This window comes from Lepidochelys kempii, chromosome 8 (genome assembly GCF_965140285.1).
Source record: "Lepidochelys kempii isolate rLepKem1 chromosome 8, rLepKem1.hap1, whole genome shotgun sequence".
Taxonomy (NCBI): domain Eukaryota; kingdom Metazoa; phylum Chordata; order Testudines; family Cheloniidae; genus Lepidochelys; species Lepidochelys kempii.
Genome location: NC_136387.1, coordinates 1,529,507 through 1,554,480, shown reverse-complemented (window position 1 = coordinate 1,554,480; position 24,974 = coordinate 1,529,507). Strand labels below are relative to the sequence as shown.

Here is a 24,974-nt window from a genome sequence, read left to right as displayed (position 1 = left end):
CCCCTCTGCTGCCCCCACCTGACCCATCCCCTCCCCTTCTCCCCAGTGCCCCTGCCCCCCCCGCCTGACCCATCCCATCCTCCCTTCCCCCGACCCCTCACCCCTCTGCTGCCCCCACCTGACCCATCCCCTCCCCTTCTCCCCAGTGCCCCTGCCCCCCCGTCTGACCCATCCCATCCTCCCTTCCCCAACCCCTCACCCCTCTGCTGCCCCCACCTGACCCATCCCCTCCCCTTCTCCCCAGTGCCCCTGCCCCCCCGCCTGACCCATCCCATCCTCCCTTCCCCCAACCCCTCACCCCTCTGCTGCCCCCACCTGACCCATCCCCTCCCCTTCTCCCCAGTGCCCCTGCCCCCCCATCTGACCCATCCCATCCTCCCTTCCCCCAACCCCTCACCCCTCTGCTGCCCCCACCTGACCCATCCCCTCCCCTTCTCCCCAGTGCCCCTGCCCCCCCACCTGACCCATCCCATCCTCCCTTCCCCCGACCCCTCACCCCTCTGCTGCCCCCACCTGACCCATCCCCTTCCCTTCTCCCCAGTGCCCCTGCCCCCCTGCCTGACCCATCCCATCCTCCCTTCCCCCGACCCCTCACCCCTCTGCTGCCCCCACCTGACCCATCCCCTTCCCTTCTCCCCAGTGCCCCTGCCCCCCACCGTCTGATCCATCCCATCCTCCCTTCCCCCGACCCCTCACCCCTCTGCTGCCCCAGCCTGACCCATCCCCTCCCCTTCTCCCCAGTGCTCCTGCCCCCCCGCCTGACCCATCCCATCCTCCCTTCCCCCAACCCCTCACCCCTCTGCTGCCCCCACCTGACCCATCCCCTCCCCTTCTCCCCAGTGCCCCTGCCCCCCCGTCTGATCCATCCCATCCTCCCTTCCCCCAACCCCTCACCCCTCTGCTGCCCCCACCTGACCCATCCCCTCCCCTTCTCCCCAGTGCCCCTGCCCCCCCCCGTCTGATCCATCCCATCCTCCCTTCCCCCAACCCCTCACCCCTCTGCTGCCCCAGCCTGACCTGGCCTGTCCTCTCCGCCCCCAGGTGCAGGAGGAGAAGCTGGACGTCTACGGGCAGGTGGCTCAGGCCAGTGCCACGGTGACCATCCAGGTGACCGATGTAAACGACAACACGCCCCAGTTCTACGAGTGCGAGCTCCCCGCCTGCGACTTCACAGCCAGCCCCCAGAGCAGCTTCAGGGGCTCCCTCCAAGAGCATTCCTCCACCAGGGTGCCCGTGGATGGTCTCCGCATTGTGGCCCACGACCCTGACAAGGTGGGCACTGCTGGGCTGCCCCCTGCCCCAGGCATCCACCACCCTGTGCAGTGGGATAGAGGGGCATCGGCCAGGCTCGTAGAGCGGGGACTGGGGGTCAGGATTGGGGCCACCAGCAGGACTGGGGTCAGGATTGGGGGGATCAGCAGGGCTGGGATAGCGGGGACTGGGGCTCAGGATCAGGGCCATCGGCAGGGCTGGGGTCAGGATCAGGAGGATAGAGGGGATCGGCAGGGCTAGAGTCAGGATTGGGAGGATTGGCAGGGCTGGGGTCAGAATCGGGGGGATTGGTAGGGCTGGGGTCAGGATTGGGGGGATCAGCAGGGCTGGGATAGCGGGGATTGGGGCTCAGGATTGGGGCCATCGGCAGGGCTGGGTTCAGGATCGGGAGGATCAAGGGGATTGGCAGGGCTGGGGTCAGGATCGGGGGGATCAGCAGGGCTGGAATAGTGGGGCCTGGGGCTCAGGAGCAGGGCTGGGATAGTGGGGCCTGGGGCTCAGGATCAGGGCCGTCGGCAGGGCTGGGGGTCAGGACTGGGAGGATCGAGGGGATCAGCAGGGCTGGGGTAGTGGGGGCCACAGGTCAGGATCGGGACCAGTGCCCCACCCAGTTGCTGCCCCGTGGGGTCTGGCCGGTGTGGAGCAGGCCCCCAGCTGCCGGGTTTCTCGCCCTCCTCTCTCCCGGGCAGGGCTCCAATGGTGCCTTTGAGCTGCGGCTGCAGGGCCCGGACGCCGCCTCCTTCTCCGTCTCCCCCTCGAGGCTCACGGGCACGGGGGCGGTGCAGGTCCTGGTGAAGGACCCCAGCACCGTGGATTACGAGCGGGCTCACGTGATGACTGTGGAGGTGAGAGCCCCGGAGGGTGCAAGGGGACAGGCCCCGGAGCCAGGCTGGGCCAGCGTTGGGCCCAGCCAGCTGCCGATCCGGGGGGCAGGCTGTCTCCAGCGTGCCAAGGGAGCTGGGTCCCGTGGGGCTGGGGAGGTGGGGAGATGCCGCCCCACTCCCTCGGGGCTGCCCGACGATCCTCCTTTGTGCCTGGCAACATTCGACCGAATTGCCGTCCCGCCTGGGCTCTGAGCCCGGCGCCCGCTCGCATCAACCGGCCTGGCTCCGAGCCCAGAGCCCCAGGGGGCTGGGACCTGCCATCCCCGCTCCTTGGGTCGGGCGGGCACCCGGCGTGGGCAGGGCAGCTCCAGCCTCATGCCCCTGAGCTCAGTGACAGGCAGCCCCAAGGATGGCTCATGGGGTCAGCAGGGTGAGGAGTGGGGATGGGCAGACGCGGTCCCTTCCACTGAGTATGGGGGGTGCTCGGCAGGTTTTGCAGGGGACGCAGTCCTTCCCCAGGGGAGGGGGACTCGGCAGGTTTTGGGGGGACGCAGTCCCTTCCCCAGGGGAGGGGGGGCTCAGTGGGTTGGGGGGGACGCAGCCCCTTCCCCGGGGTAGGGGGCTCGGTGGGTTTGGGGGTGACGTGGTCCCTTCCCTGTCCCACAGATCATTGCCAACGACACCGGGAACCCCGGGAACTGCTGCTCCATTGCCACAGTGACCATCCAGCTGCTCGACATCAACGACCACAGCCCCAGGTTCGGGCAGAGCACGTACAGGCTGCAAGTGCTGGAGAACAGCCCGGCGGGCACCGTCATCTCCAGCAACATCACGGTGAGGGAGCCCGCGGGGGCCGTGGCACTCAGGGGTTGGGGCAGGCACTGGGGGCTCTGGCTGGGGTCCAGCCCCCCGATGGCCCCCCAGGGGTTGAGCCCCGCTGCTGCTGTGATCAGTGCGCCCTTCTGGCTTTTGCAGGCCACTGACCCGGACAGCGCCGACTTTGGCAGGATCACCTACAGGCTGCTGCCCGAGACCATGTACGTACCCTGCCGTGCCCCTCACTGCCATGGGGAGGTCCTGGCCGGGCTCCAGAGGGGCTGGTGGGACTGTGCCTGGCGGTCTCCAGGGACCCCGCCTGCCTCCAGCCTGGCGTGCCGAGAACGGACAGGTCTGTCTGTCCATCCGTCCCGCTAGGGTTGCCAACTTTCTAATCACACAAAACCAAACATCCTAGCCCCTCCTCTTCCTCGAGGCCCTGCCCCGCTCACTACATTCCCCCTCCCTCGGTGCCTCGCTCTCCCCAAACCCTCACTCACTTTCACAGGGCTGGGGCAGGGGGTTGGGGTGCGGGAGGGGGCTCTAAGCTGGGGCAGAGGGTTGGAAGGGGGGGTGTGCTCTAACTGGGGGTGCAGGCTCCAGGGTGGGGCCAGAAATGAGGGGTTCAGAGTGCTGGAGGGGGCTCTAGGTTGGGGCAGGGGGTTGAGGCGCAGGTGGGTGATGGCTCTGGCTGGGGGTGCAGGCTCTGGGGTGGGGCTGGGGATGAGGGGTGTGGGGTGCAGGAGGGGGCTCCAGGCTGGGGGTGGGGCAGAGGGGTTCAGGGTGTGGGAGGGGGCTCCGGGATGGGGCAGAGGGTTAGGGCTCGGGGTTGGGGCATGGGCTTCCCTCTGGCAGCTCCTGGTCAGCGGTGCAGCGGGGTAAGGCTGCCTGCCTATCCTGGCACCGCGCTGCACCCCAGAAGCAGCCAGCAGGTCCGGCTCCTCGGTGAAGTCACAGCAGGCGGCTCTGCACGCTGCTCTCGCCCTCAGGCACTGCCCTCGCAGCTCCCATTGTCCGCGGTTCCTGGCCAGGGTGAGTGCGGAGCCGGTGCTTGGGGTGGGGCAGCGTGCGGAGCCCTGTGGCCCTCCCCGCCTAGGAGCTGGACCCGCTTCCGGGGTACAGCGCGGAGCCACGACAGGTAGGGTCTAGCCTGGCTTAGCCCTGCAGCGCTGCCGACTGGACGTTTAACGGCCCGGTCGGCGGTGCTGGCCAGACCCGCCAGGGTCCCTCTTGGAGCAGGTGTTCTGGTCGAAAACCAGAGACCTGGTCACCCTGTGTCCCGCAGCCTGGACATCTTTGCGGTGAATGCCAGCAGCGGGGAGGTGCTGGTGCACAACGGCAGCTTGCTGGACCGCGAGACCCGCTCGGTCTATTACGCCACCCTGCAGGCCCTGGACGGGGGGGGCATGACCGGCTCCACCTACCTCGAGATCACCCTGCAGGACGCCAACGACAACGCCCCGGTCGTCAGCGGTTCCTACAACGTCTTCGTCAACGAGGGGCAGGAGAACATCAGCGTCCAGATCCAGGTGGCGCTGAGCCCTGGGGGCCGATGCCCTTGCCCCACTTCTCCAGGGGACCAGCCGGCCCTTGGCACCTTCCAGCCGGCCCCTTCAGCTGGGCCGTCTAATGAGGCTCCTTTAACCGGCGCTGGGGCTTTCCAGGGGCTGTGGGGAGCCCCTGCCCCCTCTCGCCTGCAGTGCTGCCTGCCCGCTGGAGGCCAAGGGTCAGGGCTCCCTGGCTCCGTAACGGCGCCAGGGCGGGGTGGGCAGGATGGTGACAGGTTCCTGGGCATGAGGCACCATGAGCTGCTGGGCTTGTGGGGTGGGCGGGGGGAGCTCTGTGATGGGGGGCCCTGAGTCCGGCCCTGATCCCTCCGGCGGCCTTGTTTCCAGGCCTTTGACAACGACGAGCCCGGCACCGGCAACAGCCACCTGCGCTTCCAGCTGGAACCCGGGGCCTTCAGCGCCAACTTCACCATCGACCCCGCCACGGGGGTGCTGCGCAGCCTGGGGGTGCTGGACCGCGAGGCCCTAGGGCGGGCGCTGCAGGGGAAGGTGGTGGTGACCGTGCGGGTGCATGACCTGGGCGAGCCACAGCTCAGCTCCCTCGTCAACGTCACCATCACCGTGGAGGTAACCGGCCCCGGCAGGGCTCCCGGCTGTGTGGGGAGGGATGAGGGTGCGGTGCTGGGGGGGGGCAGGCTGGGGTGGGCAGGGCTCCTGGCTGTGCTGGGGGGGGCCAGGCTGGGCTGGGCAGGGCTCCTGGCTGTGCTGGGATGGGGTGCAGAGGGCTCCTGTCCCGAATCTTTCTCCTGGGGCAGGGGAGCCATGAGAATATTCCTGGTGTCCTCGCTGGGCAGGAAGCTGTGCTCCCCCTTCCCAGCCCCAGGGCTGAGTGCGGGCACACGTCTGCCTCCTCCACGTCTGGTCTGCCCCTCGCCCAGCTGGGCACCGTGCAGGGCCCAGAGTAGTGGCCTGCGTTTCTCTCCGCAGGACGTGAACGACAACGCGCCCGTGTTCCTCAACAAACCGTATGCGTTCTCTGTGCGGGAGGGCCGGGCAGGTACGGGGCCACCTGGCCGGGTGCGGAGTTGTGGGGAGCATTGAATCCCAACAACAGGCCAATGGGGTCTGGGCAGGGCTGACAGAGTGGAGAGGCATTGGACACTGTCAGTCCAGTGGCGGGGTGGGGAGAGGTGGGGGGCGGGCAGGGGGCAGTGTGGGGCACAGGCAGAACAGCGGCAGGGCAGGAGCGGGCAGGGGGCAGCAGGGGTTTGGGCAGGGCAGGGGGCAGCGTGGGGCACGGGCAGAACAGCGGCAGGGCAGGGGTGGGCAGGGGGCAGCGTGGGCGTGGGCAGTCCAGCAGCAGGGCGGGGCAGGCAGGGGGCAGCAAGGGTTTGGGCACAGCAGGGGCAGGCAGAGGGCAGCGTGGGCGTGGGCAGTCCAGTGGCAGGGCAGGGGCGGGCAGGGGGCAGCGGGGGTTTGGGCAGGGCAGGGGCGGGCAGGGGGCAGCGTGGGGCACGGGCAGTCCAGCAGCAGGGCGGGGCGGGCAGGGAGCAGCAAGGGTTTGGGCACGGCAGGGGCAGGCAGAGGGCAGCGTGGGCGTGGGCAGTCCAGTGGCAGGGCAGGGGCAGGCAGGGGGCAGCGGGGGTTTGGGCAGGGCAGGGGCGGGCAGGGGGCAGCGTGGGGCACGGGCAGTCCAGCAGCAGGGCGGGGCGGGCAGGGAGCAGCAAGGGTTTGGGCACGGCAGGGGCAGGCAGAGAGCAGCGTGGGCGTGGGCAGTCCAGTGGCAGGGCAGGGGCGGGCAGGGGGCAGCGTGGGGCACGGGCAGTCCAGCAGCAGGGCGGGGCGGGCAGGGAGCAGCAAGGGTTTGGGCACGGCAGGGGCAGGCAGAGGGCAGCGTGGGCGTGGGCAGTCCAGCGGCAGGGCAGGGGCGGGCAGGGGGTAGTGGGGGTTTGGCCAGGGCAGGGGTGGGCAGGGGGCAGCGGGGGTTTGGCCAGGGCAGGGGCGGGCAGGGGGCAGCGGGGGTTTGGGCACGGCAGGGGCAGACAGAGGGCAGCGTGGGTGTGGGCGGTCCAGCGGCAGGGCAGGGGCGGGCAGGGGGCAGCAAGGGTTTGGGCACGGCAGGGGCAGACAGAGGGCAGCGTGCGTGTGGGCGGTCCAGCGGCAGGGCAGGGGCGGGCAGGGGGCAGCAAGGGTTTGGGCACGGCAGGGGCAGGCAGAGGGCAGCGTGGGCAGTCCAGCGGCAGGGCAGGGGCGGGCAGGGGGTAGTGGGGGTTTGGCCAGGGCAGGGGCGGGCAGAGGGCAGCGTGGGCGTGGGCAGTCCAGCGGCAGGGCAGGGGCGGGCAGGGGGTAGTGGGGGTTTGGCCAGGGCAGGGGCGGGCAGGGGGCAGCAGGGGTTTGGCCAGGGCAGGGGTGGGCAGGGGGCAGCGGGGGTTTGGCCAGGGCAGGGGCGGGCAGGGGGCAGCGGGGGTTTGGGCATGGCAGGGGCAGGCAGAGGGCAGCGTGGGCATGGGCAGTCCAGCGGCAGGGCAGGGGCGGGCAGGGGGTAGTGGGGATTTGGCCAGGACAGGGGTGGGCAGGGGGCAGCGGGGGTTTGGCCAGGGCAGGGGCGGGCAGGGGGCAGCGGGGGTTTGGGCAGGGCAGGGCAGGGGTGGCGCTCACCGGTTTCCCCGTCCCCAGGCACCTTCGTGGGCAGCGTGGAGGCGGAGGACGCGGACCATACCGAGGTCCATCACCGAATCTCCTTCCAGTTGGGCAGCAGCTCCAGCAGCTTCCTGCTGCGCTCTATCCGCCTGGGCCCGGGGCACTACCAGGGCAACCTGTCCCTGGACCCGGACGTGGCGCTGGACTATGACCGGCTGGGTCCGGCACACTTCAACCTGACTGTGCGGGCGGAGAACACGGGCACCGGCGACGCCCTCAACGTGGTGTCCACCACGGTGTACGTGCAGGTGCTGGACGTGAACGACGAGCCGCCCACCCTGGAGCCAGCCTCGCTGCAGGACGTGAGCGTGGCCGAGGACGCCCAGCCGGGGCTGCTCACCACGCTGCAGGCCTCCGACCTGGACACCAACCACTCCCTGCACTTCCAGGAGCTGGGCCTGGCCTGTTACAAGGGCGCGGGGAGCGCGGGCCACGTGTGCCAGTACTGGTTCTACCTGGCGCCCAATGGCTCCGTGTTCCTCAACAGTTCGCAGATCGACTACGAGGTGTGCGACCTGGTGACCATCACCCTGCGTGTGGAGGACACGCGCACCGAGGAGGGCAACCCCTACAGCAACAACGGTGGGGCTGGCCCCGCGACCTCGCCTCCCACTGCCCCCGCGCGACACTGGCTGTCCCGGCCTCTCCCAGCAGGGGCGCCGTGGGGAGCGGGGCGGGGTGCTGGCTGAGGGGGGTGATCCCGAATACTCTGGCCCCAGCCTCTCCGAATAGGGGGCGCTGTGGCGGGGGGGCGGGAGCCGGCTGTGCAGGGTGATCCTGGCTGCCCTGGCCCCAGCAGCAGGGATCGGTGCACATGGACGGAGGAAGGTTTTGAAGGTCCTGTGGGGAGGGGCTGGGAGAGGCGCCTGGTGACTGGGGGAGGGCGGGGTGCTGCAGAGACCCCTGATCTGTGACGGGGGCTCTCACTTCCGTGTCCTTCACAGCAACGCTGAGGATCCTGATCAGTGACGTGAACGACAACCGCCCGGAGTTCCTGCGTATCAACGACACCTTCGGTGAGACCCCGCCCCGGGTGCGTGGGACCCCAGGCTGGAGCGGCCCTGCGGGGGTGCGAGGCCAGGTCACTGCGCCCAGCGAGCGGGGCATCTCCTGAGCGCGCTGGCAGGGCCCTGAGCCTTGGGAGCAGGGTCAGGGCTGGGAGCCTGGGGTGTGGAGCAGGACGCGGGTGCTGCCCTGGTGCCCGGTTGTGCCCAGCTCAGGGCTGCCCAGGCGGCTTGCGGGAGCGGGGTGGGCTCCAGCAGAGGGGCGGCTGCAGCTGGCAGCCTGCCATGGGCCGTTGGGAGCCGAGCTGCACGCTGGCCGTGTCTGAGCCGTCTCCCCGTCTCCTTCGCAGTTGTGGTCCCTGAGGTCTCCCCCGTGGATCTGCCGGTGGCTGTGGTCAAGGTGAGGAGGCTGCGGGTCCGGGGGAGCTGCCCTTGGGGGCATTGTGGGGGTGCAGCCCGGCGCATGGGGCTGTGCCGGTGGGGCTGTGACATGCCCGGTCTCCTGCCGCAGGCCAGGGACGCCGACACGGAGTCACGGGGAGCCATCACCTTCACCATCTCCAAAGTTGTGTTCCTCCAGGACAACGGGCCCAACCACACCCTCAGCAGCGTCTTCAAGGTGGTGACGGCGGCCGAGGGGGACCTCTACGTCGGCAGCATCCAGTAACGCTGGGGCGGCGCTGGGGCGGGCGGAGCAGGCAGCCCTGGGCAGGACGCGGGGCGCGGCTCATGCTGCTCCTGCCCCCGGGGCGGGGGGCCAGCAGAGGGCTGGCACAAGTGGCACTCAGCCTGGGGGTGGGATACCTGGTAGCTGGGCCTGGGGGCAGTGGGGCAGGGAGAGAGCTGGGTTGGGGGGGCAGTGGGGCAGGGAGAAAGCTGGGTTGGGGGGGCAGTGGGGCAGGGGTAGCTGGGCCTGGAGGCAGTGGGGCGGGGAGAAAGCTGGGTTGGGGGGGCAGTGGGGCAGGGGTAGCTGGGCCTGGAGGCAGTGGGGCGGGGAGAGAGCTGGGTTGGGGGGGCAGTGGGGCAGGGGTAGCTGGGCCTGGAGGCAGTGGGGCGGGGAGAGAGCTGGGTTGGGGGGGCAGTGGGGCAGGGAGAAAGCTGGGTTGGGGGGCAGTGGGGCAGGGGTAGCTGGGCCTGGGGGGAAGTGGGGCGGGGAGAGAGCTGGGTTGGGGGGGCAGTGGGGCAGGGGTAGCTGGGCCTGGAGGCAGTGGGGCGGGGAGAGAGCTGGGTTGGGGGGGCAGTGGGGCAGGGGTAGCTGGGCCTGGGGGCAGTGGGGCGGGGAGAGAGCTGGGTTGGGGGGGCAGTGGGGCAGGGAGAAAGCTGGGTTGGGGGGGCAGTGGGGCAGGGGTAGCTGGGCCTGGGGGGCAGTGGGGCGGGGAGAGAGCTGGGTTGGGGTGGCAGTGGGGCAGGGGTAGCTGGGCCTGGGGGGCAGTGGGGCGGGGAGAGAGCTGGGTTGGGGGGGCAGTGGGGCAGGGGTAGCTGGGCCTGGAGGCAGTGGGGCGGGGAGAGAGCTGGGTTGGGGGGGCAGTGGGGCAGGGGTAGCTGGGCCTGGAGGCAGTGGGGCGGGGAGAGAGCTGGGTTGGGGGGGCAGTGGGGCAGGGGTAGCTGGGCCTGGGGGGCAGTGGGGCAGGGAGAGAGCTGGGTTGGGGGGGCAGTGGGGCAGGGGTAGCTGGGCCTGGAGGCAGTGGGGCGGGGAGAGAGTTGGGTTGGGGGGGCAGTGGGGCAGGGAGAAAGCTGGGTTGGGGGGGCAGTGGGGCAGGGGTAGCTGGGCCTGGGGGGCAGTGGGGCGGGGAGAGAGCTGGGTTGGGGGGGCAGTGGGGCAGGGGTAGCTGGGCCTGGGGGGCAGTGGGGCGGGGAGAGAGCTGGGTTGGGGGGGCAGTGGGGCAGGGGTAGCTGGGCCTGGGGGGCAGTGGGGCGGGGAGAGAGCTGGGTTGGGGGGGCAGTGGGGCAGGGGTAGCTGGGCCTGGGGGGCAGTGGGGCGGGGAGAGAGCTGGGTTGGGGGGGCAGTGGGGCAGGGAGAAAGCTGGGTTGGGGGGGCAGTGGGGCGGGGAGAGAGCTGGGTTGGGGGGGCAGTGGGGCGGGGAGAGAGCTGGGTTGGGGGGGCAGTGGGGCAGGGAGAAAGCTGGGTTGGGGGGGCAGTGGGGCAGGGGTAGCTGGGCCTGTGGGGCAGTGGGGCGGGGAGAGAGCTGGGTTGGGGGGGCAGTGGGGCAGGGGTAGCTAGGCCTGGAGGCAGTGGGGCGGGGAGAGAGCTGGGTTGGGGGGGCAGTGGGGCAGGGGTAGCTGGGCCTGGGGGGCAGTGGGGCGGGGAGAGAGCTGGGTTGGGGGGGCAGTGGGGCAGGGGTAGCTAGGCCTGGAGGCAGTGGGGCGGGGAGAGAGCTGGGTTGGGGGGGCAGTGGGGCAGGGGTAGCTGGGCCTGTGGGGCAGTGGGGCGGGGAGAGAGCTGGGTTGGGGGGGCAGTGGGGCAGGGGTAGCTAGGCCTGGAGGCAGTGGGGCGGGGAGAGAGCTGGGTTGGGGGGGCAGTGGGGCAGGGGTAGCTGGGCTGGGGGGCAGTGGGGCGGGGGAGAGAGCTGGGTTGGGGGGGCAGTGGGGCAGGGGTAGCTGGGTTGGGGGGGCAGTGGGGCAGGGGTAGCTGGGCTGGGGGGCAGTGGGGCGGGGAGAGAGCTGGGTTGGGGGGGCAGTGGGGCAGGGAGAAAGCTGGGTTGGGGGGGCAGTGGGGCAGGGGTAGCTAGGCCTGGAGGCAGTGGGGCGGGGAGAGAGCTGGGTTGGGGGGGCAGTGGGGCAGGGGTAGCTGGGCTGGGGGGCAGTGGGGCGGGGAGAGAGCTGGGTTGGGGGGGCAGTGGGGCGGGGAGAGAGCTGGGTTGGGGGGGCAGTGGGGCAGGGGTAGCTGGGCTGGGGGGCAGTGGGGCGGGGAGAGAGCTGGGTTGGGGGGGCAGTGGGGCAGGGAGAAAGCTGGGTTGGGGGGGCAGTGGGGCAGGGGTAGCTAGGCCTGGAGGCAGTGGGGCGGGGAGAGAGCTGGGTTGGGGGGGCAGTGGGGCAGGGAGAAAGCTGGGTTGGGGGGGCAGTGGGGCAGGGGTAGCTGGGCCTGTGGGGCAGTGGGGCGGGGAGAGAGCTGGGTTGGGGGGGCAGTGGGGCAGGGGTAGCTGGGCCTGGAGGCAGTGGGGCGGGGAGAGAGCTGGGTTGGGGGGGCAGTGGGGCAGGGGTAGCTGGGCTGGGGGGCAGTGGGGCGGGGAGAGAGCTGGGTTGGGGGGGCAGTGGGGCAGGGGTAGCTAGGCCTGGAGGCAGTGGGGCGGGGAGAGAGCTGGGTTGGGGGGGCAGTGGGGCAGGGAGAAAGCTGGGTTGGGGGGGCAGTGGGGCAGGGGTAGCTGGGCCTGTGGGGCAGTGGGGCGGGGAGAGAGCTGGGTTGGGGGGGCAGTGGGGCAGGGGTAGCTAGGCCTGGAGGCAGTGGGGCGGGGAGAGAGCTGGGTTGGGGGGGCAGTGGGGCAGGGGTAGCTGGGCCTGGGGGGCAGTGGGGCGGGGAGAGAGCTGGGTTGGGGGGGCAGTGGGGCAGGGGTAGCTAGGCCTGGAGGCAGTGGGGCGGGGAGAGAGCTGGGTTGGGGGGGCAGTGGGGCAGGGGTAGCTGGGCCTGTGGGGCAGTGGGGCGGGGAGAGAGCTGGGTTGGGGGGGCAGTGGGGCAGGGGTAGCTAGGCCTGGAGGCAGTGGGGCGGGGAGAGAGCTGGGTTGGGGGGGCAGTGGGGCAGGGGTAGCTGGGCTGGGGGGCAGTGGGGCGGGGAGAGAGCTGGGTTGGGGGGGCAGTGGGGCAGGGGTAGCTGGGCTGGGGGGCAGTGGGGCGGGGAGAGAGCTGGGTTGGGGGGGCAGTGGGGCAGGGGTAGCTGGGTTGGGGGGGCAGTGGGGCAGGGGTAGCTGGGCTGGGGGGCAGTGGGGCGGGGAGAGAGCTGGGTTGGGGGGGCAGTGGGGCAGGGAGAAAGCTGGGTTGGGGGGGCAGTGGGGCAGGGGTAGCTAGGCCTGGAGGCAGTGGGGCGGGGAGAGAGCTGGGTTGGGGGGGCAGTGGGGCAGGGGTAGCTGGGCTGGGGGGCAGTGGGGCGGGGAGAGAGCTGGGTTGGGGGGGCAGTGGGGCGGGGAGAGAGCTGGGTTGGGGGGGGCAGTGGGGCAGGGGTAGCTGGGCTGGGGGGCAGTGGGGCGGGGAGAGAGCTGGGTTGGGGGGGCAGTGGGGCAGGGGTAGCTAGGCCTGGAGGCAGTGGGGCGGGGAGAGAGCTGGGTTGGGGGGGCAGTGGGGCAGGGGTAGCTGGGCTGGGGGGCAGTGGGGCGGGGAGAGAGCTGGGTTGGGGGGGCAGTGGGGCAGGGGTAGCTAGGCCTGGAGGCAGTGGGGCGGGGAGAGAGCTGGGTTGGGGGGGCAGTGGGGCAGGGAGAGAGCTGGGTTGGGGGGGCAGTGGGGCGGGGAGAGAGCTGGGTTGGGGAGGCAGTGGGGCGGGGAGAGAGCTGGGTTGGGGGGGCAGTGGGGCAGGGGTAGCTGGGCCTGTGGGGCAGTGGGGCGGGGAGAGAGCTGGGCCTGTGGGGCAGTGGGGCGGGGAGAGAGCTGGGTTGGGGGGGCAGTGGGGCAGGGGTAGCTGGGCTGGGGGGCAGTGGGGCAGGGGTAGCTGGGCTGGGGGGCAGTGGGGCGGGGAGAGAGCTGGGTTGGGGGGGCAGTGGGGCAGGGGTAGCTGGGCCTGTGGGGCAGTGGGGCGGGGAGAGAGCTGGGTTGCGGGGAGCATCTAACACCCTGCTGTCCTGACAGAGTTGCAAGCAACCTGGATGGGTCGTTAAAGGGCCGGTACCAGGTGACGGTGGAGGCCCAGGACGGCGGGACACAGTCACTCAGCTCCTTGGCTGTGCTGGACGTGAGTACCCTCCCGGCCACGTCTCTGCGGCCAGCACTGGGCACGGCACCGTGCCCACGCCCAGCCTGGCTCACCCACCGGCGCTCTCCCCCCCGTCCCCATTGCAGATCTTCACCGTGGACCAGAGCTACCGGGTCAGGCTGGTGTTCTCGACCTCCGTGAATGAAGTGCAGGACAACTCGGACAAGATCAAAGCGTGAGAGGGGCACGGGGCACAGACGGGGTGTGGCAGCCTGCAGGGCTGGGATGTCCTGCCCTGCGTCTGCCCAGTCACCTGGCCGGCCATTTGCACCTACGCGTGTGCAAATGACACAGCGGTGTGCCCCCCTGTGACAAAGGGAACTGTTGGTACCCAGGACCATGTGGCACGCTCAGTGCCCACCTCCCACACAGCCCTCCCCCCGCTAGTCCAGTGCCACCTTCCCATCAGCCCTGATCTGCAGCTCCCCGCCCCCTTGCTGCATGGGCCACGGGCCGCACCGGCGGGGCCCTGAATGCCCAAGCCACCTGGTGCTGCTGGCTAGTGGAGAAGGCTCCCCGGGGCACCCGCTCGGGCCAGCTTTGACCCGTGACATCGGAGGAGAGAAGCGGATGCACCCACCTGGCTCTGGCAAGTGGCATGTGTTTACCTGCCCCCAGGCCCGTGAGGCAGCTAGACTGGGGCTCCCTGGGGCTGCGGGCGTGGGGCACGGCTCATGTACCAGGCTCCCTCCTGCTTGCTCCAGGGCTCTGACGGTGGCGACAAGGGCAACGGTCTACGTGGCAGTGATCCAGTCCGCGGCGGATGCATCGCAGTCCAGATCGTCCAGGTGCCCAAGGCGTGGGAAGGGGGCAGGGCACAGGCTGGGTAGGGGTGGCCAAGGCCGTGGGGCCGGGGCAGGATCCTGGGGGAGGGGTGGGGTGGGGCGCAGGCTGATGGGGAGGGGGAGGTAGGTGGGGGTAGCTCTGGCAGGGGATGACGACAAGGCAGGCAAAGGCCAGGTCCTTGGTGGCGGCTGGCCCTGGGTTGTGTGTCTGCAGTCGGGACATGCGGGGAGCCGGGACAAGGGCTAAAGCAGGGGCCAGGGGCCCTGGGCTTGGGATGGCACCGCTGGGCTGTGGCAGAGCCGTACTCTGAGGTTGGCATCGACATGTTCCCAGCTCATATGATGGCCTCTCGCATCCTGCAGGGCCCAGGAGAAGTCCGTGATGGAGGCGTACTTTGTGTACAGCAACGGGACGGCCCTGGGGGTGAACGAGCTCAGCATGTGAGTGGGGTTAGCTGGCAGGGGGGCAGGCAGAGGGCAGTCTGGGGGGGTGCCGTGGGCGGGCCAGGCAGAGTGCCGTCTGGGGGCGCAGTGTGGGAAGGGGGCCGGGCAGAGGGCTGTCTGTGGGGATGGTGTGGGCAGGAGCCTGGGGGCACCGTGGGGGGGGGGCCCAGGCAGAGGGCCATCTGGGGGGTACTGTGAGTGGGTGGCTGTCACAGAGTCCCTGGGCGATGCTCGGGAACTGCTCCCCGGGAAGCCAGGCAGGACTCTGGGGCAGTCGCCTTCCTGCGAGCAGCCTGTCTGCAGGACACACAGCTCACCCAGCTTCCACCTTCCTGGGTCTGACCTCGGAGCATTCAGCCTCCTCTGCCCCTCCGTGCGCTTCCCACAGCGAGTCTGCCCAGGCGGGGTCCTGGGGCAGCCAGAGGGTCCTGCCCCCCAACTCTGCAGTCAGACGGGACTCTCAGCCAGCCAGTAACACAGAAGGTTTATTAGACGACAGGAACATGGTCTAACACAGAGCTTGTAGGTGCAGAGAACAGGACCCCTCAGCTGGGTCCATTTTGGGGGGCTGTGATCCAGACACCCCGTCTGCCCTTCACTCCTCGTCCCCAGCCAGCCCCAAACTGAAACTCCCTCCAGCCCCCCCTCCTCTGGGCTTTGTCCCTTTCCCGGGCCAGGAGGTCACCGGATTCCTTTGTTCTCCAGCCCTTTAGCTCTCACCTTGCAGGGGGGAAGGGCCAGGCCACCAGTTGCCAGGAGACAGAGTGTCGGCCATTTATGTACCCTGGCCCTTTGCTCTTGAACAATTACACCCCCTTATCCCACCACCTAGAGATTTAAGAACTGCCTAGGGGGAACTGAGCCACCCCTAGAGTATTCAGAGGAAACATTAAGAACAGTCCCACTTCGTTACAGGGGCCCAGGCAGAGGGGGTTGGCTGGGGGGCTCTATAGGCTGGAGCCTGGGGGGCATCATGGGTGGGGTACCCGAGCAAGGGCCATCTGGGGCAGCACGAGTGGGGTTCGTGTCTGGGTTGTGTCCCCAACAGACTGGTCCAGAGCAACCAGCAGGCCCTGAGCGAGCTGATCCAGCTGGGACTGACCATTATCGTGAGTGTGGTGGAGCGGCCCAGCTCTGGGGCAGAGCCCCGCTGCCTCGGCCAGCGGGCGGACAGGGGCCGGGGAGCCAGCCGGGCTGGGGACGTGCTGTCTCCTCTCGGAGGAAGGGCAGGGCAGGGCGTGTGGGAACCTGCCCCCTTAGGGCCATGGCTGCTCGCCTGAAAGCAGCATGTCACATCAGCCGGCTCCTCGCTGGGTTTGGAGGGGGCACCGGGGCTGCGTGTCCCTAGGGGAGTCTGGCGACAGCCTGGGTCAGCTGGAGCTACCGGGGCCTGGGACACTGCCGGGCAGAGAGGCTCTCGGGGGAAGGCTGAAGGCGGGGAGCAGCGAGAGGTTTGATGGCTGACCCCCCGGAGCAGACGGCCCGAGGGGGCTGATGGCAGGGGAGACTGCGTGTTGGACAGGACCGGGGGAACGGGGCTGGGGACGAGGGATGCTCCCCCCCGGGAGGACGAGCTCCCAGCAGAGAGGTGGGGGTCCGGCTGGGAGGAGTGGGGGTGCACTGTGCCGAAAGGGCTGGGATGGCTGACCTGGCAGTGGCATAGGACAGGGCTGGGGTGGAGGATGCTGGCACGTGGTGCATGCCATGTCGACGGGGTAAGGGCAGTGCCCTGGGGGGGAGGAAGGGGCTGGGATGGGCTATTTGCACTGGGGTTTTGCAGCTAACTGACCCCAGGGAGCGTATCGCAGAGTCTGTGCAGCTGGCATGGATTCCTGGGGACACTCACGGAGGGGGATGGAGGCACCCCAGGCAGGACTGCCCTGTGACACAAGGGTCCCTCTAACACAGCGACCCCCCAGCACCTCGGCAATGACCAGGCTGCTGGCTGGAGAGGGGCTGGATCCCCCTCTGGGGGGTGCTGGGGTGGCCCAGCCCATGCAGCGGGGGGTGACGTGTCTCTGTGCCCAGGGCCCCGGGACCGTGGTGGAGCCCAGTAAGGAGAAAGAGCTGATTGGCGTCATCGTGGGGCTGGCTGCGGGCCTGGTGCTGCTGCTTCTCGTCATGACGCTGGCCTTGCTGGCCACCAGCCGGAGGTATGAGACCCCCACCTGCCCAGCCCCTGCCCCATGCCTCCTTCTGCTGCCCCTGCCCATGCATGTCCTCTGCCTCTCCTGTGCCTTCGCCATACCAGCCAGTGCTGCCCACCCTGTGCCAGGTGCCAGCCTGTCCCCGTGTCCCGCACCAGCCAGCACTGCCCTTTGCTCCACGCCCCGTCACCCACCCCGCCCGCTGTTCGTTTTTGCAGCTACAGGAGGAAGGTGAAGGCCATGAAGGCGCTGAAGATGGCATCCACACTGACAGCCAACGTGGCACAGCAGGGGCCGGCCATCCCCGGGACAAACAAATACAACGCTGAGGGGTGAGCACGGGCCCTGGGCCTGCCCTGCCGGCCTGCAGGAGGGGCGCTGAGTACGCCCCCAGAGCTGCCTGGGCACCCATCTCTGGGAGCTGGGGCTGCAGCCTGGCTATAGGAGCTCCAAGAGGGTGGAGCAGGGATGTGACATGCCCCAGCACTGTGCCAGCCGGGGTGCCCACACAGAGGTCACTGGGAAGCAGAGAGGGGATGGCAGTGGGTATGGGTATGGGTCTATGGGTATGTTTGCGGTGGATGTTCCTGGGCCCAGAGCTGCTTCCACCCCATGTGCTGCACCCGACGGGGCACCGAGGGCCACGTGCCCAAAGGGCAAAGGCCCCCTGCATGGCCCGAGAGCATGTGAATGGCCTCTGGCTGCGTGTGCCCCATCCGTGCCCCGGCTGCACACCACTCCACCCCGCTGTGCGCCGTGTCTGCCGATCCGAGCCCAGCGCCTCGGGGTGCGTCAGGCTGCGTGCTGGGCTGCTGCGTTGCAGTGATGCTGTGGCTTTGTGGCTGGGCAAGGATGTTGCTGAGCTGTGCCGGCTGTGGTTGTGTTATGGTTGTGGTGATTGTGGCTGTGCTGGTGTGACGAAGTGGGACTGTTCTTAATGTTTCCTCCGAATTGTGTGGGGGTGCCTCAGTTTCCCCTACGCAGTTCTTAAGTCTCTAGGGGGTGGGGTAAGGGTGTATGATCATTGCAGAGCCCTAGAGGGCAGGTGTGTGCAGGGGTCTGGACACAGACAATGGCCGACACCCTGTTTCAAGGCCACTGATGGCCTGGGCCCTTCCCCCCTGCAAGGTGAGAGCTAAAGGGCTGGAGAACAAAGGAATCCGGTGACCTCCTGGCCCAGGAAAGGGACAAAGCCCAGAGGAGGGGGGGCTGGAGGGAGTTTCAGTTTGGGGCTGGCTGGGGACGAGGAGTGAAGTGCAGATGGGGTTGTCTGGCTCCCTGCCCCCCAAAATGGACCCAGCTGAGGGGTCCTGTTCTCTGCACCTACAAGCTCTGTGTTAGACCATGTCCCTGTCGTCTAATAAACCTTCTGTGTTACTGGCTGGCTGAGAGTCCCGTCTGACTGCGGAGTTGGGGGGCAGGACCCTCTGGCTTCCCCAGGACCCCGCCTGGGCGGACTCGCTGTGGGAAGTGCACGGAGGGGCAGAGGAGGCTGAATGCTCCGAGGTCAGACCCAGGAAGGTGGAAGCCGGGGGAGCTGTGTCCTGCAGACAGGCTGCCCCCGAGAGGAGACTTCCCCAGAGTCCTGCCTGGCTTCGTGGGGAGCAGTTCCAGAGCATCGCCCGGGGACGCCGGGACAGCTGGCTGTGGTTGTGATGACTGTACTGTTGTTGTGCTGTGCGGGCTGTGACTGTGTCGTGGTTGTGGTGAGGGTGGCTGTGTGTCGTGGGTGTGCGGGCTGTGGGTGTGGTGAGGGTGGCTGTGTGCCGTGGGTGTGCGGGCTGTGGGTGTGTCGTGGGTGTGGTGAGGGTGGCTGTGTGTCGTGGGTGTGCGGGCTGTGGGTGTGGTGAGGGTGGCTGTGTGTCGTGGGTGTGCGGGCTGTGGGTGTGTCGTGGGTGTGGTGAGGGTGGCTGTGCATCGTGGTTGTGCGGGCTGTGGGTGTGTTGTGGTTGTGGTGAGGGTGGCTGTGTGTCGTGGTTGTGGTGAGGGTGGCTGTGTGTCGTGGTTGAGCGGGCTGTGGGTGTGTCGTGGTTGTGGTGAGGGTGGCTGTGCGTCGTTGTGCTGTGCGGGCTGTGGGTGTGTCGTGGTTGTGGTGAGGGTGGCTGTGTGTCGTGGTTGTGGTGAGGGTGGCTGTGTGTCGTGGTTGAGCGGGCTGTGGGTGTGTCGTGGTTGTGGTGAGTGTGGCTTGCGTCGTTGTGTTGTGCGGGCTGTGGGTGTGTCGTGGTTGTGGTGAGGGTGGCTGTGTGTCGTGGTTGTGGTGAGGGTGGCTGTGTGTCGTGGTTGAGCGGGCTGTGGGTGTGTCGTGGTTGTGGTGAGGGTGGCTGTGCGTCGTTGTGCTGTGCGGGCTGTGGGCGTGTCGTGGTTGTGCGGGCTGTGGGTGTGTCGTGGGTGTGGTGAGGGTGGCTGTGCGTCGTGGTTGTGCGGGCTGTGGGTGTGTCGTGGTTGTGGTGAGGGTGGCTGTGCGTCGTGGTTGTGCGGGCTGTGGGTGTGTCGTGGTTGTGGTTAGGGTGGCTGTGTGTCGTGGTTGTGCGGGCTGTGGGTGTGTCGTGGTTGTGGTGAGGGTGGCTGTGCATCGTGGTTGTGCGGGCTGTGGGTGTGTTGTGGTTGTGGTGAGGGTGGCTGTGTGTCGTGGTTGTGCGGGCTGTGGGTGTGTCGTGGTTGTGGTGAGGGTGGCTGTGCGTCGTTGTGCTGTGCGGGCTGTGGGCGTGTCGTGGGTGTGCGGGCTGTGGGTGTGTCGTGGTTGTGAGGGTGGCTGTGTGTCGTGGTTGTGCGGGCTGTGGGTGTGTCGTGGTTGTGGTGAGGGTGGCTGTGTGTCGTGTTGTGTGGGCTGTGGGCGTGTCGTGGTTGTGAGGGTGGCTGTGCGTCGTTGTGCTGTGCGGGCTGTGGGTGTGTCGTGGTTGAGGTGAGGGTGGCTGTGTGTCGTTGTGTTGTGCGGGCTGTGGGTGTGTCGTGGTTGTGGTGAGGGTGGCTGTGCGTCGTTGTGTTGTGCGGGCTGTGGGTGTGTCGTGGTTGTGGTGAGGGTGGCTGTGTGTCGTGGTTGTGCGGGCTGTGGGTGTGTTGTGGTTGTGGTGAGGGTGGCTGTGCGTCGTTGTGCTGTGCGGGCTGTGGGCGTGTCGTGGGTGTGCGGGCTGTGGGTGTGGTGAGGGTGGCTGTGTGTCGTGGTTGTGCGGGCTGTGGGTGTGTCGTGGTTGTGGTGAGGGTGGCTGTGTGTCGTGTTGTGCGGGCTGTGGGTGTGTCGTGGTTGTGGTGAGGGTGGCTGTGTGTCGTGGTTGTGGTGAGGGTGGCTGTGCGTCGTTGTGCTGTGCGGGCTATGGGCGTGTCGTGGGTGTGCGGGCTGTGGGTGTGGTGAGGGTGGCTGTGTGTCGTGGTTGTGCGGGCTGTGGGTGTGTCGTGGTTGTGGTGAGGGTGGCTGTGCGTCGTTGTGCTGTGCGGGCTGTGGGCGTGTCGTGGGTGTGCGGGCTGTGGGTGTGGTGAGGGTGGCTGTGTGTCGTGGGTGTGCGGGCTGTAGGTGTGTCGTGGGTGTGGTGAGGGTGGCTGTGTGTCGTGGTTGTGCGGGCTGTGGGTGTGTCGTGGTTGTGGTGAGGGTGGCTGTGTGTCGTGGTTGTGGTGAGGGTGGCTGTGTGTCATGGTTGTGCGGGCTGTGGGTGTGTCGTGGTTGTGGTGAGGGTGGCTGTGCGTCGTTGTGCTGTGCGGGCTGTGGGCGTGTCGTGGGTGTGCGGGCTGTGGGTGTGGTGAGGGTGGCTGTGTGTCGTGGGTGTGCGGGCTGTGGGTGTGTCGTGGGTGTGGTGAGGGTGGCTGTGTGTCGTGGTTGTGCGGGCTGTGGGTGTGTCGTGGTTGTGGTGAGGGTGGCTGTGTGTCGTGGTTGTGGTGAGGGTGGCTGTGTGTCGTGGTTGTGCGGGCTGTGGGTGTGTCGTGGTTGTGGTGAGGGTGGCTGTGCGTCATTGTGCTGTGCGGGCTGTGGGCGTGTCGTGGGTGTGCGGGCTGTGGGTGTGGTGAGGGTGGCTGTGTGTCGTGGGTGTGCGGGCTGTGGGTGTGTCGTGGGTGTGGTGAGGGTGGCTGTGTGTCGTGGTTGTGCGGGCTGTGGGTGTGTCGTGGTTGTGGTGAGGGTGGCTGTGTGTCGTGGTTGTGGTGAGGGTGGCTGTGTGTCGTGGTTGTGCAGGCTGTGGGTGTGTCGTGGTTGTGGTGAGGGTGGCTGTGTGTCGTGGTTGTGGTGAGGGTGGCTGTGTGTCGTGGTTGTGCGGGCTGTGGGTGTGTCGTGGTTGTGGTGAGGGTGGCTGTGCGTCGTTGTGCTCTGCGGGCTGTGGGCGTGTCGTGGGTGTGCGGGCTGTGGGTGTGGTGAGGGTGGCTGTGTGTCGTGGGTGTGCGGGCTGTGGGTGTGTCGTGGGTGTGGTGAGGGTGGCTGTGTGTCGTGGTTGTGCGGGCTGTGGGTGTGTCGTGGTTGTGGTGAGGGTGGCTGTGTGTCGTGGTTGTGGTGAGGGTGGCTGTGTGTCGTGGTTGTGCGGGCTGTGGGTGTGTCGTGGTTGTGGTGAGGGTGGCTGTGCGTCGTTGTGCTGTGCGGGCTGTGGGCGTGTCGTGGGTGTGCGGGCTGTGGGTGTGGTGAGGGTGGCTGTGTGCCGTGGGTGTGCGGGCTGTGGGTGTGTCGTGGGTGTGGTGAGGGTGGCTGTGTGTCGTGGTTGTGCGGGCTGTGGGTGTGTCGTGGTTGTGGTGAGGGTGGCTGTGTGTCGTGGTTGTGGTGAGGGTGTCTGTGTGTCGTGGTTGTGCGGGCTGTGGGTGTGTCGTGGTTGTGGTGAGGGTGGCTGTGTGTCGTGGTTGTGCGGGCTGTGGGTGTGTCGTGGTTGTGGTGAGGGTGGCTGTGCGTCGTTGTGCTGTGCGGGCTGTGGGCGTGTCGTGGGTGTGCGGGCTGTGGGTGTGGTGAGGGTGGCTGTGTGTCGTGGGTGTGCGGGCTGTGGGTGTGTCGTGGGTGTGGTGAGGGTGGCTGTGTGTCGTGGTTGTGCGGGCTGTGGGTGTGTCGTGGTTGTGGTGAGGGTGGCTGTGTGTCGTGTTGTGTGGGCTGTGGGCGTGTCGTGGTTGTGAGGGTGGCTGTGCGTCGTTGTGCTGTGCGGGCTGTGGGTGTGTCGTGGTTGAGGTGAGGGTGGCTGTGTGTCGTGGTTGTGCGGGCTGTGGGTTTGTCGTGGTTGTGGTGAGGGTGGCTGTGTGTCGTGGTTGTGGTGAGGGTGGCTGTGTGTCGTGGTTGTGCGGGCTGTGGGTGTGTCATGGTTGTGGTGAGGGTGGCTGTGCGTCGTTGTGCTGTGCGGGCTGTGGGCGTGTCGTGGGTGTGCGGGCTGTGGGTGTGGTGAGGGTGGCTGTGTGTCGTGGTTGTGCGGGCTGTGGGTGTGTCGTGGTTGTGGTGAGGGTGGCTGTGTGTCGTGGTTGTGCGGGCTGTGGGTGTGTCGTGGTTGTGGTGAGGGTGGCTGTGTGTCGTGTTGTGCGGGCTGTGGGTGTGTCGTGGTTGTGGTGAGGGTGGCTGTGTGTCGTGGTTGTGGTGAGGGTGGCTGTGCGTCGTTGTGCTGTGCGGGCTGTGGGCGTGTCGTGGGTGTGCGGGCTGTGGGTGTGGTGAGGGTGGCTGTGTGTCGTGGTTGTGCGGGCTGTGGGTGTGTCGTGGTTGTGGTGAGGGTGGCTGTGTGTCGTGTTGTGCGGGCTGTGGGTGTGTCGTGGTTGTGGTGAGGGTGGCTGTGTGTCGTGGTTGTGGTGAGGGTGGCTGTGCGTCGTTGTGCTGTGCGGGCTATGGGCGTGTCGTGGGTGTGCGGGCTGTGGGTGTGGTGAGGGTGGCTGTGTGTCGTGGTTGTGCGGGCTGTGGGTGTGTCGTGGTTGTGGTGAGGGTGGCTGTGCGTCGTTGTGCTGTGCGGGCTGTGGGCGTGTCGTGGGTGTGCGGGCTGTGGGTGTGGTGAGGGTGGCTGTGTGTCGTGGGTGTGCGGGCTGTGGGTGTGTCGTGGGTGTGGTGAGGGTGGCTGTGTGTCGTGGTTGTGCGGGCTGTGGGTGTGTCGTGGTTGTGGTGAGGGTGGCTGTGTGTCGTGGTTGTGGTGAGGGTGGCTGTGTGTCGTGGTTGTGCGGGCTGTGGGTGTGTCGTGGTTGTGGTGAGGGTGGCTGTGTGTCGTGGTTGTGGTGAGGGTGGCTGTGTGTCGTGGTTGTGCGGGCTGTGGGTGTGTCGTGGTTGTGGTGAGGGTGGCTGTGCGTCGTTGTGCTGTGCGGGCTGTGGGCGTGTCGTGGTTGTGCGGGCTGTGGGTGTGTCGTGGTTGTGGTGAGGGTGGCTGTGTGTCTTGTTGTGTGGGCTGTGGGTGTGTCGTGGTTGTGGTGAGGGTGGCTGTGTGTCGTGGTTGTGCGGGCTGTGGGTTTGTCGTGGTTGTGGTGAGGGTGGCTGTGTGTCGTGGTTGTGCGGGCTGTGGGTGTGTCGTGGTTGTGGTGAGGGTGGCTGTGTGTCGTGGTTGTGCGGGCTGTGGGTGTGTCGTGGTTGTGGTGAGGGTGGCTGTGCGTCGTTGTGCTGTGCGGGCTGTGGGCGTGTCGTGGTTGTGCGGGCTGTGGGTGTGTCGTGGTTGTGGTGAGGGTGGCTGTGTGTCGTGTTGTGCGGGCTGTGGGTGTGTCGTGGTTGTGGTGAGGGTGGCTGTGTGTCGTGGTTGTGGTGAGGGTGGCTGTGCGTCGTTGTGCTGTGCGGGCTGTGGGCGTGTCGTGGGTGTGCGGGCTGTGGGTGTGGTGAGGGTGGCTGTGTGTCGTGGTTGTGCGGGCTGTGGGTGTGTCGTGGTTGTGGTGAGGGTGGCTGTGTGTCGTGTTGTGCGGGCTGTGGGTGTGTCGTGGTTGTGGTGAGGGTGGCTGTGCGTCGTTGTGCTGTGCGGGCTGTGGGCGTGTCGTGGGTGTGCGGGCTGTGGGTGTGTCGTGGTTGTGGTGAGGGTGGCTGTGTGTCGTGTTGTGCGGGCTGTGGGTGTGTCGTGGTTGTGGTGAGGGTGGCTGTGCGTCGTTGTGCTGTGCGGGCTGTGGGCGTGTCGTGGGTGTGTGGGCTGTGGGTGTGTCGTGGTTGTGGTGAGGGTGGCTGTGCGTCGTTGTGCTGTGCGGGCTGTGGGCATGTCGTGGGTGTGCGGGCTGTGGGTGTGGTGAGGGTGGCTGTGTGTCGTGGGTGTGCGGGCTGTGGGTGTGTCGTGGGTGTGGTGAGGGTGGCTGTGTGTCGTGGTTGTGGTGAGGGTGGCTGTGCGTCGTTGTGCTGTGCGGGCTGTGGGCGTGTCGTGGGTGTGCGGGCTGTGGGTGTGGTGAGGGTGGCTGTGTGTCGTGGTTGTGCGGGCTGTGGATGTGTCGTGGTTGTGGTGAGGGTGGCTGTGTGTCGTGGTTGTGGTGAGGGTGGCTGTGTGTCGTGGTTGTGCGGGCTGTGGGTGTGTCGTGGTTGTGGTGAGGGTGGCTGTGTGTCGTGGTTGTGCGGGCTGTGGGTGTGTCGTGGTTGTGGTGAGGGTGGCTGTGCGTCGTTGTGCTGTGCGGGCTGTGGGCGTGTCGTGGGTGTGCGGGCTGTGGGTGTGTCGTGGTTGTGGTGAGGGTGGCTGTGTGTCGTGGTTGTGGTGAGGGTGGCTGTGTGTCGTGGTTGTGCGGGCTGTGGGTGTGTCGTGGTTGTGGTGAGGGTGGCTGTGCGTCGTTGTGCTGTGCGGGCTGTGGGCGTGTCGTGGGTGTGCGGGCTGTGGGTGTGGTGAGGGTGGCTGTGTGTCGTGGGTGTGCGGGCTGTGGATGTGTCGTGGTTGTGGTGAGGGTGGCTGTGTGTCGTGGTTGTGGTGAGGGTGGCTGTGTGTCGTGGTTGTGCGGGCTGTGGGTGTGTCGTGGTTGTGGTGAGGGTGGCTGTGCGTCGTTGTGCTGTGCGGGCTGTGGGCGTGTCGTGGGTGTGCGGGCTGTGGGTGTGTCGTGGTTGTGGTGAGGGTGGCTGTGTGTCGTGGTTGTGGTGAGGGTGGCTGTGTGTCGTGGTTGTGCGGGCTGTGGGTGTGTCGTGGTTGTGGTGAGGGTGGCTGTGCGTCGTTGTGCTGTGCGGGCTGTGGGCGTGTCGTGGGTGTGCGGGCTGTGGGTGTGGTGAGGGTGGCTGTGTGTCGTGGGTGTGCGGGCTGTGGATGTGTCGTGGTTGTGGTGAGGGTGGCTGTGTGTCGTGGTTGTGGTGAGGGTGGCTGTGTGTCGTGGTTGTGCGGGCTGTGGGTGTGTCGTGGTTGTGGTGAGGGTGGCTGTGTGTCGTGGTTGTGCGGGCTGTGGGTGTGTCGTGGTTGTGGTGAGGGTGGCTGTGCGTCGTTGTGCTGTGCGGGCTGTGGGCGTGTCGTGGGTGTGCGGGCTGTGGGTGTGGTGAGGGTGGCTGTGTGTCGTGGGTGTGCGGGCTGTGGATGTGTCGTGGTTGTGGTGAGGGTGGCTGTGTGTCGTGGTTGTGGTGAGGGTGGCTGTGTGTCGTGGTTGTGCGGGCTGTGGGTGTGTCGTGGTTGTGGTGAGGGTGGCTGTGTGTCGTGGTTGTGCGGGCTGTGGGTGTGTCGTGGTTGTGGTGAGGGTGGCTGTGCGTCGTTGTGCTGTGCGGGCTGTGGGCGTGTCGTGGGTGTGCG

At 68.2% G+C, this 24,974-nt stretch overlaps 1 protein-coding gene across 5 annotated transcripts in view; it reads left to right on the top strand.

The window, feature by feature from the left end:
• CDHR2 (cadherin related family member 2) overlaps positions 1-24,974 on the top strand; it is a 76,872-nt gene that overhangs the window by 50,637 nt on the left and 1,261 nt on the right. For 4 of the 5 annotated variants that reach the window (XM_078853965.1, XM_078853964.1, XM_078853963.1 and 1 more), the window contains 18 exons: positions 1,042-1,272; positions 1,962-2,117; positions 2,763-2,930; positions 3,072-3,133; positions 4,198-4,441; positions 4,808-5,047; positions 5,408-5,477; positions 7,097-7,702; positions 8,065-8,136; positions 8,475-8,524; positions 8,636-8,787; positions 12,896-12,998; positions 13,106-13,194; positions 13,724-13,807; positions 14,168-14,245; positions 15,297-15,357; positions 16,277-16,401; positions 16,614-16,727. In XM_078853965.1, coding sequence (XP_078710091.1) covers positions 1,042-1,272; positions 1,962-2,117; positions 2,763-2,930; positions 3,072-3,133; positions 4,198-4,441; positions 4,808-5,047; positions 5,408-5,477; positions 7,097-7,702; positions 8,065-8,136; positions 8,475-8,524; positions 8,636-8,787; positions 12,896-12,998; positions 13,106-13,194; positions 13,724-13,807; positions 14,168-14,245; positions 15,297-15,357; positions 16,277-16,401; positions 16,614-16,727 — 2,705 coding nt within the window. The remainder of the gene's footprint in view (positions 1-1,041; positions 1,273-1,961; positions 2,118-2,762; positions 2,931-3,071; positions 3,134-4,197; positions 4,442-4,807; positions 5,048-5,407; positions 5,478-7,096; positions 7,703-8,064; positions 8,137-8,474; positions 8,525-8,635; positions 8,788-12,895; positions 12,999-13,105; positions 13,195-13,723; positions 13,808-14,167; positions 14,246-15,296; positions 15,358-16,276; positions 16,402-16,613; positions 16,728-24,974) is intronic. The other variant, XM_078853966.1, reaches the window with a different exon arrangement.